This window comes from Danio aesculapii, chromosome 20 (assembly GCF_903798145.1).
Source record: "Danio aesculapii chromosome 20, fDanAes4.1, whole genome shotgun sequence".
In the NCBI taxonomy this organism is placed as follows: Eukaryota; Metazoa; Chordata; class Actinopteri; order Cypriniformes; family Danionidae; genus Danio; species Danio aesculapii.
Genome location: NC_079454.1, coordinates 18435036 through 18453909, shown reverse-complemented (window position 1 = coordinate 18453909; position 18874 = coordinate 18435036). Strand labels below are relative to the sequence as shown.

Here is an 18874-nt window from a genome sequence, read left to right as displayed (position 1 = left end):
CATCACTATACTAGGACATTAGGACCCACACAGACCACAGGTTTTTGCGCCCCCTGCTGGTCTCACTAACACCATTTCCGACAGCAACCCAGCTTTCCCATGTGGTCTCCCATCCAGGTACTGACCGGGCGCAGGTTAAAATCTACAAAAAATGTTTATTTTAGTTATTTTACTCGTCATTGCTCATTTAATTTATTTATGAAGCACAAGTAAACACAACAATAGTTGACCACTGTGCTGTACAACATAACAGAATGCTAAATAATAATAGAATAAATAAATACAAACATTTCATGTTTTCACCATGTTTTAGCCCACTTTGCTGCAGTTCACTTAAAAAGTCCTGCGGTGTGACATGAATTTTTAAAGGCCTGAATATTCCATAGCATCTCTCAATGAATACTCATCAAATATGAATGTACAAATAAACAAAACAACAAACATAAGACAAACATGTTTTGATGTAAACGACACATAGTCTTCTCAAATATCCAGTAAGTGCAGTTTCCAAATGATTTCAGATGTCCCCATCCGCTGAACACATCAATGAGGCATTACATGTGAGTGTGTTTTGAAAGCGAGAGAGGGAGGATATCATTATGAGTGTGCGCATGTGTTTGTGTGTGTGCTTGAACTCTCTTACTGTCATGTGTGTGGCGGTACGGGGAAGTGAAGGCACTCTTCAGGCAGCTGTGTTATTAGCGCTGAGCTGTGGGTGCTGATGGCTGACTTCACTGCTTAATTTATAGTGTTTCTCACTTCTGTTGCCTCTCGTTTTCAGTACCCTCTTCAAGACTTCGCTGCTGGGGAGTTTGAAGGTAAGCAGCAACAACAACAAAAAAGCGATTGTCAAGTCAAGATGTAGATGTTTCGAACTTGCTGACAGAGCGAAATACTCATGTTCAAAGAGATTAATGTGGATTCTAGTAACGTAATCATGACTCTGTTGATTGCAGCATGCAGACGTGACTGCTGTTATCTCGGTTATTGATGTTCTAAAGTACCATTAAATGGAGTAAAGCCATTTCAGGTTAATGCCTGTTGACATGTTTGTGTGTTGTTTGTGATTAGGAGATGGTGTGATGAGCCGCCGAAGGGTCTCTGTAAAAGACCTGGGCCAGGGCGACTGTCAGGGCTGGTTGTACAAAAGGAAGGAAAGCAAAGGGCTCTTGGGTTGGAAGTGGAAGAAGTTTTGGTTTGTGCTCAAGAAATGCTCGCTCTACTGGTACACATCAGACATGGTGAGTTTTGTGGTTTCCCTCTGGTAATGTGTGGCGTTGCTTCATGCCGAGAGTCTACAATGTCAAAAGCGATTACCTTACCTTAAAGTGAATAAACCTGTTGACTTGAAATGGAAAGTTCAGGTTATTTTAAGAAAGCGAGTAAAGCTGTTGCTCAATTGTGAGAAGAGAGAAGCTCAATTCACTTCATCTTTATTTCTATAGCACTTTTACGATGTAGATTGTGTCAAAGCAGCTTAACATATTAGTTCTAGTAGATTGAAACTGTGTCAGTCCAGTTTTCAGAGTTCAGTGTTCAGTTCAGTGTGGCTTAATTTTTACTGCTGAAAGTCTAAACACTGAAGAACAAATCCATTGATGGACCAACCAAGCAAGCAAGATAGTGGCTGGGAGTAAAAACTGAACAATTGACGAAAGTGAAGTGAAAAAAACCCTTGAGAGAAATTAGGCTCAGTTAGGCATGACCATTTCTCCTCTTGCCAAACTTCTTTAGTTGACCTTTAAAAAAAAGTGAGTAAACCCACTGTAACTGTTAAGTTGACTTAATGAATTTACTTAATAGTTTCAACACTTGTGTATCCTCTTAAAAAATGTTACACTTGCGTGCCTAATGTCCAAAAACTGTCACAAAAATATTATATATTAATCAAGGATGTGATACGGATTTCCGAATTTTTTGAGTTCAATGGGGCAACCCCTGTAATTTGCGTAAATCAGATTTTTTTTATTCATTTATTTATTTTTTATTAATTCTTTCTTTGTCATTGTGAGGTTCAGCGTCATCAAAGCAGATGACCTGGTGGTTTCCCCCTTCAGTGTTCATCATTGTGCACAAGAAGGAGCAGTAACTGCTTCATTTTAGACTTCTTTCAGGGATGTAATTGTAGACCTACTGTGTATGTAACATAATAATATTGTGTAGTCCAGTAACGTGCATGTATTATGAAGCCACTGACAACTGCAACATTAGGAAATCGCCTTAAATGCATGTGTGGCTATGTGGCTGTGCACACTGCTCTAACATTTGCACATCTTGACCACGTGCTCTCTATGTAGGCTACATTATAACTAAAGGCAGGATGCGCATTTGTTATTATCCTCTGTAAGTCATCTGTCCTTATTTCTTCTTTTATTCAGTGCTACAGCCTAGCACCTGAAATGTAATACCTGAAAGTGTCAGAAGTTTAGCTGATATTACAAATGTATAAAAATATATTTTATAATTAATTAAAACTATTAAAAAGCAGCGACTAAGCCGAAGGAAAGGGAAAGTGATAAACTTTTTTAGCACGTATGATATTTTATTAGGGTGGAACGTTAAAGTATATTAGGCTACTCGGTTCAACTGGACTTAATATTTTTCAGCCTGAATTGTTGACAGACTAGTAGTTTATTTATCACGTTGGAATAAAGAGTCTACTAAATTACAGGAAAAATTATGTTCTGTGGACACGAGAACTAACCAAGTTAGTGGTGCCATCTAGCGGTGGTGTGTAGATCTGTCCTGACATTGTAGTACAAAGTATAAACCTATTAAATATGACTTAGGTCACTAAAACTGATAAACATTTAAACTGATAAAACAAAAATGAAACTTAAATCGTGTGGCCAGTATCAAATATTTATATATATTTGTTCTTTTTACAATTTTATATATATATATATATATATATATATATATATATATGTATGTATGTATGTATGTATGTATGTATGTATGTATGTATGTATGTATGTATGTATGTATGTATGTGTATATATATATAATTATTATTTTTTTTTTTTGGAGGTATGAGGAATGGGGGGAGGGTCTCGTCTTCCTTCTTTTTTGCCCTCGGCTGATCACATGCCTGATTAATAATTTTTTCTACTTTCACAAATGTCAATATTTTTTACTAGCATCAGTTCTAATCATACTTTTTTACAATTTTGAACAATTTAAATGCTGGTTCGTTTACAAAATGGTACAGGTTAGGGCTGCACAATATATCGTTTCAGCATCGATAACGCAATATCTGTGTCCACAATAGTCACATTACAGGTTATGCAATGTTAAGGGATTATAGTTGATCAGCACAACAATTGAGAATACGTGAGATTTGTTAAGTCACTGCAAAACATAACCATAACAGTGTGAAATTTCATAATTTGCATGAGTTTTAAAGGCATTTCAAGAGTTTAAAGCATTCGGGCACATAATTGTGCAACATTTGTATCCTTCATGAAGAATAATTGCACTGAATTATTAATACAATGAAGACTATACAGTGTTATTTTACATTTCATTAATCAATTTCTGTGCCTGAGTACGGTTTGACACTCTGGAACCCATAAAGCCGTTTCTTTTACTTTTTTTTTTTTTTTTTTTTTTTTTTTTTTTCCTATTGTAAATATTCTTACTTGTAATTTGTTTATTGTTTTTTAAACATAGTTCATACGCTTACAAAATTAATCCAATTAATCTAAATTAAAAAATTTTTTTCCAGATATAGCTATTCAAGCAATCTGGAGAAATTGTATTCCAATCGCAATATATAATCACAGAAAAACTAAATATCATAATGTCAGATTTGTCAATATCGTGCAGCCCTAGTACTGGTGTAACATGTTTGTTATTTTCTATATACAAAATGCTAAGGAGAATGGTAAAAAAATTAGCAAAAAATTGTCAAAATTAAAACATTTAAGCCTTCCCACAAAATGAAAACTTTTTTTTGCATCATTTTATAGTTAAACTCGAGGAACTCGGGCGAAAATACGCAACGTGGGGTTTCAATGTGGACATTTTATTCTTTCAGGTCCTGAGTGTAATTTTTTTTTTCTGTACCAAGTGTAAAATAGATTTTTGAGGGAAATGAGGGTGAACTATTAAAATACCAATAAAAATACACACCTAAGCCAAATATAACAGTTAGAATTAACACAGGCAAAAAAAATAAACAAACAAAACTGAAAAGGACAAAATGTCCGTAAGGATGCACAAGGGTTAAGGCAACGAGTTTACCCCCTTTTTAAAGTAAAGTCAACAAATAATTTTAAAGCCACAGGTTTACTCACTTTTTAAGCGAAGTCAGCTTAATTGCTTTATAATCCACAGGTTTACTCACACTTTTTTAGGTCAACAAATTTTTTTAAAAGCCACAAGTTTACTCACATTTTTAAGTAGAGTCAACTAATCGTAAAGCAATGGGCTTGCTCGAATTTTTTGTTAAGTCAGCTAATCACTTTAAAAGCCAAAGCTTTGTTTTCTTTTTAGGTTAAGTAAACTAATCGTTTTAAAGCCACAGGTTTACCCACATTTTTAAGTCAGTTAATTGCTTTAAAAGCGATTGGTTGACTCAACTGAAAAATTGGAGTAAACTTGTGGCTTTTAAAGCAATTAAAAGCCACAAGTTTACTCCAATTTTTCAGTTGAGTCAACTAATCGCTTTTTTAACAGTGTATTTGTTCTAATCAACCCGGTTGTATCAGTCCTCAAGTATCATGTTGCAAAAAACTGGTTGACAACACAGTTCACTGGGTGTAATCCATGATTTATGCTGTCTTCAAGTTTTCCTGAGAAAGTGAGGCTGTATCTAAAATAGCTCCTATACCCTAGGATTAGGGTTAGGTTAGGGTTTTTCCCTGACCTATGTATATACACTATAAAACATTGACTTGGTTAAACTTATAAGCTCAAGTTCACGAGCTGCCTTGACAATGTGAGTCAACTTAGAGAGATTCTTTGTTTCAACTTAAGATGGTGAGTTTCACAATATATTTAACTAAAACTCAACATCTTGAGTTGAAACAAAGAATCTCTGTTTCAATAGAAGTTATGTTGACTCACATTTTCAAGGCAACTGGTGAAGTTAAGTTTAACCAATGTTAAACGTTTTACATTGTACAAGCGTTGACTTATCAATTGAGTAATATATTTATTATTATTGGGTCTAATGGAGCTGCGCATCGGTGGAGTTGCTCTTTGGTGTTTCGGCTTTTAGCAGTGACACTGAACTGAACTTTAACTGTAACAAGTGAACTGAATTGAAGTTTTAATTTTATAAAACTTCATCTGTCATAAGCTCAGTTGACTATCTACATTGTAAAAAACACTAGAAATAAAGATGAATAGAATTTTATTGAATCAAGAAACTTAAATTGATAGAATCTGCTATGGATGACATCATGTGGTCAGACACGGAAATTCGTTCAGCATACAAACTCTCACAGTGCATTATGGTTGGTTGTACACTCGTTATAGTGGGGCATTGTGGGATTAATTGAATGCACTTCAGAATATCCACTGTGCTATCAGACACAATTATGATGCTAGGTGTGTTTTGGTCAGAGCAAGATAATGTACATAAAAATACATACAATTTGACATACTTTTTTACTCTGTCAACAAAATTATGAACACAAAAAAATGTACCTAGGCGACGCAGTGGCACAGTAGGTAGTGGTGTCGCCTCACAGCAAGAAGGTCGCTGGTTCAAGCCTCGGCTGAGTCAGTTGGTGTTTCTGTGTGGAATTTGCATGTTCTCCCTGTGTTCGCGTGGGTTTCTTCTGGGTGGTCCGGTTTCCCCCAAAGTCCAAAGACATGTGGTACAGGTGAATTGGGTAGGCTAAATTGTCTGTAGTGTATGAATGTGAGTAAGTGTTTATGGATGTTTCCCAGAGATGGGTTGCGGCTGGAAGGGCATCCGCTGCGTAAAACATGTGCTGGATAAGTTGGCGGTTCATTCCACTGTGGTGACCCCAAATTAATAAAGGGACTAAGCCGAAAAGAAAATGAATGAATGAAAATGTATCTGTATGGGTTTTTGATTTTTAAAATTGTTTTATTGCATTAACATTTACTTGTCAAGCAGATGTTTTCTCTAAAGTGGCTTAGAAGTGATGGCCATAGAAGCAAATCACCAGAAAGAATCAATATGTGCTGTAGATGCTGACACAAGTCTCGGTTATTCTAGCATAGCATACATAAAATGTATTTATGTTTTCTTAAATAAACAAAGATTAAGCAGTTAGCTAAGAATAAAACAGGAAGTTCTATGGGGCCAGAGGAGTGTTGACAAGACATATTAGCAGTTTCTTAAGGGTTAGTTCACCCAAAAATAAATATTGTCTTATTAATTACCTTCATGCTGTTACAAAACCCCCCAAGACACGTTCAGAACCCAAATTAAGATACATTTTAGATTAAATCTGAGAGCTGTCTAACGCTTCATAGACAGCAACGTTCTATGAAATATTATGATGCCACAAGAATTTATTGCTTGCATACAAAAAACAAAAATACAGCTTTATTTGAACTAAGTGTCAGTTCAAAGTGTTGTCAAAAGTATCGACTTCGGTACCATCGGTTCTGAATTTTTTAAAAGTCTGAAACTAAAATTTCCCGCTAACATTTGAACGCTGTTGAGCGCAGTCTTAAACACCACTGATTGGCTGTTGTGGTCACATGCTCAACAGAAATCACTGTGATTGGCCGTGAAGGTCATCAGCTGACCACTCTCTTCACCGTTGTTTACCAAGTGCAAACACCGATACAGGGTCATAAAGTGATTAAAAGCAGCGTAGATCAGTTGATTCATCAGTGAATTGCTCATATGTCAGCTTATCAGACCAACTGATTTAAAACACTCTAGAATTTGGCTATCTGTGTTTGCACCTGGCGAACAGTGAAAGATTGGCGTTTTTCAAATCTGAGTACCGATTAGTACCAAACTCTATACTTTTTGACAACACTAGTGTCAGTATGAGGCATGCATTCAAGGCCACTGTGCAGTGATATAGCCAGGATGCAAGTCACTGTTTTAATTTTATGTCACACAAAAATATTCTCTTATCTTGTTAATATTTAGACTTTTTATTAGGGTTGGATCGATGGTGAATAAACATCACGATCCTCCGCCCCACCCCTGTTGCAGCAGCAACCCGCTCGCAAAAAATACACACTTTGGCCCCGTTTACACTAAAATGTCTTAAATTTAGAAGGAAAACGATCCACGTCCACACTGGCATTTCACCTAGCATTTCTGAATGGCTCTCCGTCCACGCTATACCACTGAAAATCTGCAGTCAGCGGGGGCTTTAAGCACAAAACCCCAGAAAGCAGTGCACGTTGGACAGTTTATCAAGGATGTACCACTGGATCGACTATAGTTGTTAAACGTGATATTTAATTAATCTTGTCTCTATCTAATGACTCTTCGGTCTTTTAAATCTATCAGGTAACGTGTCACAGCGTCATTGCACTGCTTCAATCTTTTGCTTTCACGCTTGTACTTAGTAGTTTTAGCAACAACCTCAGATACAGTTGGTTGGTTCCTGTTGGTTGTGCGCCTTTTTTACCTACCAAGTTTGTCGACGCCATTATAACGACACAGATCACTCTGCCTATTCATGCCAGAGTCCCGTGGAAAAAGTGACTGACAAGTGGTAATTTGCGTGTAACTTATTGATTTATGATTTGGTTATGGGTAAAATAAAGACCATGCGGGCCAAGTAGTTAAAATGGTCGGCTACAAATAATTAATTTGTTAGGAATTAATTAATTATTTAATTTATTTAATTAATGGCATCGTCGTCATAGGGGGCGGTTAATTAATTAATTATTTATAAATTATTAATTCGCCGCCCCCTATGACGACGATGCCATCGCCCTTCGCGATGTTTTACATCAGACATCGTGCGATGTCAAATTGGTCAACATCGCCCAACCCTACTTTTTATTAAATATAACGTTAACAACTGAAGGCATGTGGTCTATTTTGAGGAAGTTTTTCAGTAAGTTTCTGGATGAATGGGGACCATTGCTGTCTGTAAAGGATGAGAGAGCTCTCTGGTTTCATCTAAAATATCTTATGTTCTGAACACAAACCAAGATCTCAGCGGTTTGGAATGACATGAGAGTAAGTGATTAAAAACATAATTTTCCTTTTTTGGGTGAACCGACCATTTAACTTTGCCCAAAGGCTTAGCTGCTTGTGTAGAGTTAAGCAGGCCATACAACTTGCATGTCACAGCAAGAAAGTCTTTGAAAGTAATTTTCTTCCTCCTTGGGATGGTACCACAAAGCATTGTTCGCTTTCAGAATTTAAACATGAGCCCGAAGTAGTGAATACAGGTAAATGGTGGAGAACCGGTGGTTGTTTTGTAGGGAAATAACAGCGTGTTGTTTTTAATGCAAGTGAAAATCAATGAAAAGAAGTGCGACAAATGCTATTTTTGGCTTGTTTAAACCACTCTCACTGCCGCTTTCTGGATCAGCTGCAGAAGCTCAATGGTGTTGGTTAGGAGGTCAGGCAAGAGAGCATTGCAATACACTGTAAATGCAGGGTTCCACACAATTCATTCATGTTGTCCCACCACAAATTAAGTAAATTGGTTTTGAAAAATTTTAAGTGATTTGAACATAGAACAATCAAGTTCAAAAACCAAAGATCTCAAGAATTATTTTGTTTTAGCTCATTTTTTTATAATAATTTTTTCAGGGTTTTCGCCTTTATTGGTTAAAACAGTAGAGAGTATTGACAGGAAAGCATGGGGAGCAGAGAGAAGGGAAGGATCGGCATAGGACCGTGAGGTGGAATTGAAGTCGGGTCGCCGTGAGCACCGGAGTTCATGTGTTGACACACTAACCACTACAATACTGGTGCCAACGTTTCAGCTCATTTTAAATTAGTATTTAAAAAAAAAATAAAAATACACCCATTTTTGGGAATAGTCCAGTCTGGAAGGATCAAGAGTTTAGCTGGTATTCCTTATGTTGCACAAAATTTAATCTGCAGGATCAGGCGATACTACTGCAGGTAGCAATGTGGTCTGTCAGGTTTAGCTGGATTCGGCTTATGAAGGTGCTGTAAACTGAATCATCAGATAATCTATCATACAATATTGGTTTTGTAAAGCCCACTCACTTGCATGAAGAACACTCAGTATCGCACAATGTTTTTTCCACAAATATGGAGTGTAGATAAGAATATGGAGCATATACTTTTTTCAGCATATGTCTTTTTTCAGGAGTGTGGTTCTTCCACATGATTCTGACATGTTTTATGTTACTTATGCATCCCCAAAGAAAGATAAAACATGTGTTCTTCTTTTAAATGCAACTTTTTGGTGGCATTCATGTGCTTTGCACATAAATACAGTCTTTCTGAAATGATACCATTAAAACGGAAAGTGTGATCTGCAGTGAACAACCAATCAAATGCGTGGTTTGGTTCACTATATTGAACCAAATTAGTCCAAAGCAAGGTTTGTTTTTTGAATTTGAAACAATTTTTTCCCAAAAAATGAAATGCCACTCTGAACAGCACTGGGCTATTTGCTAATGGTGAGTCAGGAACTTCAAACCTTTTTACCCCTAAACCATGGTTCTTAAACTCAAATTTGGTGGGGGGGGCCATTTCATTGACTGAGCATTCATAAGAGGCCAATTTTAACATAAAAAAAAAGTGGAAACCTGACATAATTGATGAATCTTAAGACAACAGACATAACGTTTATATTTCAAGCATTACCTGTCACCAGTGATGATGCAAAATCACCATGTTTATCGAGTCATACATTAGCTGCTGAAATATATATGTGGCTGTTGTGTGTATGGCCGAGCATTAGACACACACTTGGTCATTCTCACACAGAGTATATGCAGTCAAAACTCAGCTTTTTGTTTCTTGTTGTACATATTGAAGGGGTAGTTTTAAATGGCATTTTGACATTTAAATAGCCATAATAATACGTTTAAGAGGTGACAAAGAGGTGAATGTATGTACACATTTACCTTAAAATGTTCAATTCAATCAGCAGTAAAATTTTACTAAAGTGCATAGTCTTTATTCAAATTTTAATAAGCACATGTGGAAAATCTATTAAATGATACCATTTGAATCAAATATTAGCAACTTTCCATATTTGTTACACCACCAGCATGTGAGCCATATAGAAGTGTTTGTACAGCAAAATTCAGGTGGTATAAAACTGATAATAGTCAAATTACCATTGAATAGTTACAAAAATAGAGCTTTAGTAAAAAATAGAGCCATTACAGACATATATTTCAATGTTTAAATCAGCCTCAGAAATATGCATATGCGTTACTCTCGACCGCATGCTGAGAACGTAAATGAAAGTAAAACTGAACTTTTTATATATATATATATATATATATATATATATATAGTGGAGTACTTTAAATGTCCTGAAGGTGGTGGGTCAAAACCACAAGTGGCTATACGTGACAGCACATCAATGATAGTGATTCAAAAATAAATGATTTGGTGGGCCAAATCTAGCTATATTTTTGATGTCAGTTGTGGGCCGGGAGGGCTGTAAATGGCCTGCTGGCTGGCAATTTGAGATTCTTGTTTTAAACAAAGAACAAATCTTTGCTGGTGTATTGCGGGCTGAAGTGGGTGATACATTTTTTTGTTGAAGAATAAGAGATTATCAAAATATGATTTATTCCAAAGTCCCTTTAGGGCAAGTCATTTAACTTTGTTGCCATCTTTGAAATGCCTCTCATGCAGTATGCTCGGGCATTCTATTTGTGAGAGGAAACATTGCTTGCCAAGCTTACGATTACATTTCATACAAGCCAAAAAAATTAAACTACAACTGTATCTTTAGTTTCATTTCTAAACGTTCTAATCACAGAAAATCTGCAGAAACTCACAGCCCCTCCCCCAGAGAATCGTCAGCCTGTAGCGGTCGATTTGGGATTGGCTCCTGCATTAGAAGGCGGGACTTCATTCACCGTATTGACCATTACAATTTTCCCAATTCAAAACTATGCGAGTGACATGCATGTGTATAGTCTTTGGTAATTTACAAAAATGGAATGTACATTTACAAAGCAAAAAGGATTGCTGATGCTGCTACAAAAGTTGGAGAAAAGAAAATATCTGCCATTAATGGCCATGCAAGTAAATAATGATATCACCCAGTATAACTTCCTGTAAACTTGATTTAAGAAAAGTCTGGTTTTGAGTTTATACTTTACTGGTTAGCCACTGAAACCAACCTTGTGCAGTAGAGGTAAATACTCATTGTTATCTTATAGGCGGAGAAAGCCGAGGGCTACATCAACCTGAAAGACTTCACTATAGAACAGGCTCCCGAATGCAAGAAGAAATTGTAAGTTTGTCTTCGTTATTTATGGGGATGGTTGAATACGTGTGGTCAAAAAAATGTTAGTGGCAGTACATGCCTATTGGGAAATGTTTGCCGGTGGTAAAAATGCAAATCGATTTGATGTCAAATCCTTGATGTCCATTTGATATCCACATATTGATGCCCTTTTGACCACCTAATAACTAAAAAATCATAACGAATGCATTTAATGTACATTTTTATTCATATATTTCCATTTTATTTTGTATAATCTTTTAATGAAATATGAAATTGTTATTGAAGTTATTATTATGTAATGTGTTTTTATCTATATTGCTATCAAATAGCCATAAGTTGCTCATATGGCAATAAATAAACTCCACCAAATAATGAAACAAAACGTATTGTATAATAAGTAATTAAAAGCTTCAATTACAAATTTACACTAGCTTTTGTATCCCTACAAAAGACGTAAACTACTTGGATGTAAAAAAAAGACATTAATTGACATGTAACATTGGGGTCAAACATTGATTAGAGGAGGTTCTTTATTTTTGATATTTTGTTGACGCCAATGTTATATGTGATTACGTTATATATTATATGAAATTTGAAAACAAACGAATAAAATAACTGAAATTTTAATAAAATCAAAATAAGGCTTTGCCTGTGCTTTTTCCATTTAAAATTAGAGGCAACCACGACCAGTGTTGGGGAAAGTTACTTTTGAAAGTAGAGCGTTACAATATTGAGTTACTCCCCAATATTGAGTTACTTTTGGTAATCAGATATATTACTTTTGAGTTACTTTTGCATTACTTTCCCTTACCTATCTCTTTCAGAACTTACAGGTGGTTTTTTTCACCTTTTTTTATAGAGAAGCTCTGCATTTAACAGCCACCTATATAACCTACACATTCATTTTACTTAAAAAAAAATGAAGGATAAAATTATATTTGGAGGACTTTCTCCAAATTTCTCCATTAATCGTTTGTTTTAACCGGATCTTCTAAGTGAACCAGTTCATTAAATTGTCGTGAAATGGTTTATGTCTTCAGTAAGTACTTAATTACTTACTTTTAACATACTGGATACCCCCTCTGTCTTAAAATAAACCAATATCCTGAGTTGTTCAGTTACTAGAACAGTACACTGACTCATCTGCTGTGAAAAAAGAGACCTGATGATGATGAGTGCGAGCCAACTGTCTGTTCCCTCGCAGCACGCTCTCTCTCACGGAGTGTGTGATTTAACCTGACAAGGGTCATTTTTCATTCCGCAATATATTTTTTTAAAGCTAATTAAGGGACCGATCACATCAAATGCGCTTTATGCGTTGAGGGGCACCTTTTTTTTAATGTACCAGAGCGTTAGAGCCAATCACAGCCCTTTCTGTTGAGTGCATGACCAATCAAAGGGGTGTAAGAACTGGCTAGACAAGGCTAAGAAACCATGTGGGATATTTATATATGTTTAATTGCTATAAATGCTCATGATGTTCTGTGCCTGTACTTGAGTTTTTAAAAGTACAGTTTATATATCTGACTGTATTAAAGGACAACATTTTTATTACAAATAGTATATAAATATAAATATATTTATACATTCAATACAAGAATTGCTACTGAGAAGAAAATATAAAACTGTGTGTGCAAAGCATCGTAAATGCACCGCGATGCACCGAGATATCGAATTGTACCAAATCGATGGCATTATATTCGTAACCGAACCGTGAGACCAGTGTAGGTTCACACCTCCACAAACAATAGTGAATGTGACTGTAGAACACAGCAACACCCTAGCAACAGCAGTTCAACCATGCATTTCAAGACCCAAAATATAACGATAGACATAAGGTGCGTCCCAAATCGCATACTTATGCACTATTCTACGCCATTTTGTAGTATAAGTAGTGTAAGTATCACAGTTCACTGTGAAAACTCAAAAAATAATAGTGCACTTTAATTACCCGGATGATGCACTTATTCAACCGGAAAAATAAAGTGTGGATTGATGGACACTTCACGCACTCAACAACCGCAGGTTTGCTCACGTAGTGGAAGGGGCGGGGATACTCACCTGGGGATACTCATCCCGAGGCCCTCAGACTACGCAGCGCCACTGACTCGATCCAAGACCAGCGACGAGATGATCCCAAGGTTTCCATTTTCTGGACCAGGCCGTATCCTGAGCAGCTGCTGTGGTGGTCATCGAGGAGTGGAGAACATGAGACTGATTCCTGCGACGCTCCAGGGACAGACAAGTCTTCGCTGAGGTCTAGCTACTAGCCTTCGGCGCCTAGACTGCAGCTCTGCACAAGACGTTTGGCCAGTGGAGAAATGGTAGTGCCCAATTAAGCCTGCTTTCTCTCGAGGTTTTTTAATTCTTCACTTTCGCTGATTGGTGAAGTTTTTTCCCCACTGCTGTCGCCACTAGCTTGCATGGCTTGGGATCTGTAGCTGCTCATCAATGGATTTGCTCTTCACTGTTTGGACTCTCAGTAGTGATTATTAAACCACACTGAACTGAGCTAAACTGAACTGAACTTAAACTCTGAAAACTGAACTACACTGTTTCAATTTACCATGATATTTTATGTGAAGCTGCTTTGACACAATCTACATTGTAAAAGCGCTATACAAATAAAAGTGAATTTAATTTAATTGAATATCGGGTGCACATGTTGGATGACTTTATTTATTTTGGATGGTGAAAAAAAATTCTCCTACGAAAGTGATTATAGCACCTCCCGATGGTCAATGCGGTTATACTCATGGCAGGTATTATTTAATAGTTTGGTCATTTATTTCACTGATTTGGCAATCGTCAAACGTCATCAGGGAAACGTTTAAATTTCCGCTTAGTAAAAAAACATTAGTGCTCCATTTGGGACGAAACTACATACATGTACTATGCTGTTGAGTGTGTAAGTGCATAAGTACATAGTGCATGAGTGCATAGTGTATAGTGTGCCATTTGGGACGCAGCTAAAGTTCTATAAAATCATTCTGAAGCTAAGAAAGACCACAACTATAACGATGAAGATGTATAGAAATGAAATTGTTGGAATCAATTTCAGATCATATTTTGTCAGCTAATAAATGATAAAATACCAGTCAGAATCTGTTCAAATATACTTTAAAGGGCTCATGAAATTTAAAGCTAGATGACATTTTGGAGAAGATCTTTTTGAAGTAAGCCCTCTTTTCAAAGATTATTAATTGGTAATGACGATCGTGGAAATAAATGGTTATAGGGCTGCACAATATAACGTTTCACAAGTCACAATGTGCATATAATCTAGGGAGATTGTATTCAAAACGCAATATATATCACAGAAGAACAAAATATCGCAGTATCGTATATTTTTCCCAATATCGTGCAGCTTTAATATGTTATACCACGGGAAAAAAATAAAATAAAAATTTTAAAAAGTTTTGCGATGCTAGGCTAGCAAATTGAAGTCTTCTGTTTCCTCTGAAAATTATTGGGAAAAATAGTTTGTTGTTTTTATTCCACTACGCTCACTAGATTTAAAGATTTACTGGTCGGCGTGCTAGTAGCACACTGAGGACATCTGCTGGTCGCATGTAGGTAATGTTAAATGAAAAAGCATGAACTTAAAATAAACAGCAGATGGTTATTGTTTATCAGTGTGGACAGCCACAACTATATTTATTGTTATATTTATAGTTAGCGTGCTTGAAGCTGCACTACACACTAAAAACACATTTGGAGCACTTTGATGAATACATTTTTAAATAAAGATTTATTGGTCGGACGCGCTAGTAGCACACTGAAGACATCTGCTGGTCAAATGTGGTAATGTTTAAATGAAAAAGCATAAACTAAAAAAACAACAGATTTTTATTGTTCATTAGTGTGGACTAAGGGTGCTCCGATCAATTGGTCACCAATCACAATCGGCCGGTACTCAGAGTGTGAGTTTAATCGGCGTGCTCCACAAAGGCTGATTCAGAAGGGCCGATCAGATGATGCAAAACTCGCGAGATTTTTTTTTTTTTTACATGGTGCAAGAACAGGGTGTGTGAAACGTACTCTCTGTGCTTATGTAACTGACTTTGACTTGCCCCAGATGTTCACCGGTAGCCTGTGCCCTGTGGATTTTAGTGGAAAATATGATTTCTTTACTTGCCCCATTTGAAGATCTCACGCAAGAGCTGCCTTCGCATCAAACCATCCATAAGCAGGAGTACTCAACAAAGATTTTTTAAATTGTAATTTGTGCTCTCGCCATGCCGTTAGGGCAGTTCACACATTTCATCCAAAATTGTGTTGAAAGCATGATAAGCACCACTTCTTTCACCAAGTTCAATTCACTTGCGAACTTCCGCTCTTAGCATTTGTGGTTGCTAAGCGATAGTGCTGATGATAAGCTCCTGTACTAGTAGGCTGGGTTTTATTCACCATATTGACCGTTACACTTTTCCCCATTCAAAAAGATATGAGTGACATGTCTTGTGTATTCTATAGTCTTTGGCAGGCCCGGCTTCACGTTTGGAGGGGTGGAGTGAAGCACCCAAACAGAAGCTTGGCCCACCCTTGCCCGACATCATATAACAACACATTTTTTTGTGATGCGTTTCATAACTGATAAAGCAGCATACAATGTGACCGTGAATTTTAAAAACATGTTTTGGTTAGCCAGACTCATTAACAATCTTAAAGTATTTTGTTTTAATCATTTTAAACCATTCAAGCTGCATTAGATGAAAGAGAACCTAATTCAGCATAGAGCGCAGATTTCTGTGCGCATCACACATCTCAGCGCGCATTACCAAACGCACTTCCCTTTATATCATTTAATGCAGTCGTAATTCATACAATAGAAAGTCTTAAAGAACGCAAAGCTGTTCAGCAGCACCAAGTAGGATAATCGGGAGATGTATTGGGCCCGCTTAAACATTAGCATTTTTCTCAAGGAAAGAGCAAATTTAAGTTCACTATCTGTGTGATAGTGAATGATGCACAGAAATGGACAAATCACAGTCAGTTTCAGTAATGAAGTTTGTGCAAAGTGCAACCTACAAAATTCAAACACATGTGCAAAGCACTTTGCTGCAGTTTAAGTCAAAAATATCAATATTTCGATACATATCCACACATATTCTTGCTTTCGCTTTGCTCTCATGCATTCTCTTCTCTTGACGTGTGCTGCTGTGCATTTGAGATGTTGGTAACTGAACTCATTTCAATATCACTGATTCCATTAATTAAACAAGATATCCGTGTAAAGTGCTGTCGAATTGAAGTGTTGTCCTTTTTTTTCCCTTTAAATCTCTCAAATTATCATATGTGATCTCCTCGGTTATTGGACTTTTTAACTGAAAACGAAAACATCCAAATGTCAAAAACATATACAGATGTCTTAAAAACTGTTACTGTTTACAGTTGTGCTTAGAGGTAGTATAATGCAACATTAAAAATTCAGGATTCAGTAATAAATATTGAATAAATATTGAGAATTCAAGATGTTTCAGCGAGCAGGTCGACGCACACACATAGAGCGCTATGGTAAAGCACGCTAAATTTTTACGCATCACGCATTATTAATAAAAAGATATAAAGACATTTCTCTGATGCACTGAAACCCCAGGACTGTGGACTGCTTTCTTATATTAGAGAGTATATTACAGAAATATGAGCTGACTGATTTGAAGGAATATTTTAGCTATAGACTTTTTCTGGCGTTCTTTCTGCCGAAAGTTTTCTAAAGCTACATTTGTTTTATTTCATATATTTTTTATGTTCTTCTGGAAAGTTGCAATTGTTAAGCTTGAAACCATGAGTGCCCAAACTTTTTTTTATGAAGGGCCAAAAATCAAACTTGATTGAGGGCCGTGAGCCGAAGGTATATATATCAAACTGTATTACAAAGTTGCCATGGATAATTTCCTCATTAATTTAAAAATAAATAGAAAACATTATTTTAATCATATTAGCTAATGCATTATACTATATATTTATATATTTTTTACATATTATAATGAACCTATTATAATGAAAACATAAAAATTCAGTTTATAACACAATGGAGTTTGTCAAGCTGCACCTATTCACCTGCCTATTCTTTGATTTTTCTCACTGATGACTTCTGAAATGAGTTCTATCCACTGAGCAACAGTATGTTCATTAAAAAAATCTGATTACTTCATAACAATTAATTGAAACATGTAAATATGCTTTTTGTAGCTTAACAATAAATTAACAAATGAAAATGTGTATGAAATGCATTACCCCCAACATTCTGCCTTTCTTCTCAGAGGGGATGGAGGGCCAAATCAAAGGTTATCATGCCGTGGGCCCTAGTTTGGGCATCTCTGCCCTTAACTGTTCTTATTAGCTAACCACACACAGGCTGCTATGTTTTAGGTTAGTATGTTGCTTATCAATAAATGAAGTTGTCATATGTTTGTAATATACATTTATAAAAACATGATTAATAAAAGGCTTTAATTAGACCCTGTAATCGGTATTGGCTGATATGGCTTCAAGTGATCTGTAATCGGTGATTGGCCCCAAAAATCCTGATTGTAGCCACAACTATATTTATCATTATATTTATAGTTGGCGCGCTTGGTGTGAAGAGCTGCAGAACTCATTAACAACACATTTAGGGCACACTGAAAAAAACCTGCATCTGCGATGTGAATCATTTTCATTAGAGAATATTAAAAGGTTGTCATTTGACTAATGCTTTTTGAACATGGTGTGAAGTGTCAAATTGCATATCATCATTTTTTTTTTCTCACTGCAAAGGTGTCATCCGTACCCAACTTAATGCACGCTCATAACACAGGAAACTGTCTGCGCTGAGTGTGTGGTCTCTCTGCCGCTGTGTTTTTCACTTCCTTTATAAAAAACATACAGTAACGTTGCTTTACTTTGATTAAAATCGACTGTATCTAGATAAGACGGGAGACAGACTTTGATGTCATGTGTGTTTTCATTTTTCTGTACTGCTTCCACAGCGTCACACAACCACAAATCCACACTGCTGTTTGTTCTAGGAACTGTATGTCTGCATTTGCATTAAGTTTATTCTTTTTTTCCAGTGCGATGAAAGCGTGCCACCTCCACGTGCTGACACTCTACTTTGCAGCCGAGAGCATGAAAGACATGAACAAGTGAGTGTGGAAATACTGTCTCTTGTGTGTTCAAAGATACACTTGCTGATTCTACAGTCTCATGAAAACAAAACAAAACCAAACACTGTAAAAAAATACTGGTTGCCTTAAATTTTTAAGTTGAACGATATGAGTCCTTAGAACTTATACTATAATAAACTGTCTTAAAATAGCTTGCGTAACTTAATGTTGTTATAACTTATTTTTATGAGTTACAATTAACTAAAAACCTATGTTGTCATGACTAATTGACCATATAATTTTTTACAGTGTACATTATTTTAGATAACCATGTTGACCAAATCCTGAATGTTTACCAAATTTGATAAAGATACAAACATTATATGAATATTTCTTAGCATTTGTTTCATCATATTTCAT

At 36.2% G+C, this 18874-nt stretch overlaps 1 protein-coding gene across 1 annotated transcript in view; it reads left to right on the top strand.

Moving 5' to 3' along the window:
• The window catches only part of LOC130247967 (connector enhancer of kinase suppressor of ras 3-like), a 115141-nt gene that overhangs the window by 76869 nt on the left and 19398 nt on the right, over window positions 1-18874 (top strand). Inside the window, exons 16-19 of the mRNA XM_056481483.1 lie at window positions 782-818; window positions 1072-1241; window positions 11296-11369; window positions 18422-18493. Of these exons, the coding sequence (XP_056337458.1) occupies window positions 782-818; window positions 1072-1241; window positions 11296-11369; window positions 18422-18493 (353 nt within the window). The remainder of the gene's footprint in view (window positions 1-781; window positions 819-1071; window positions 1242-11295; window positions 11370-18421; window positions 18494-18874) is intronic.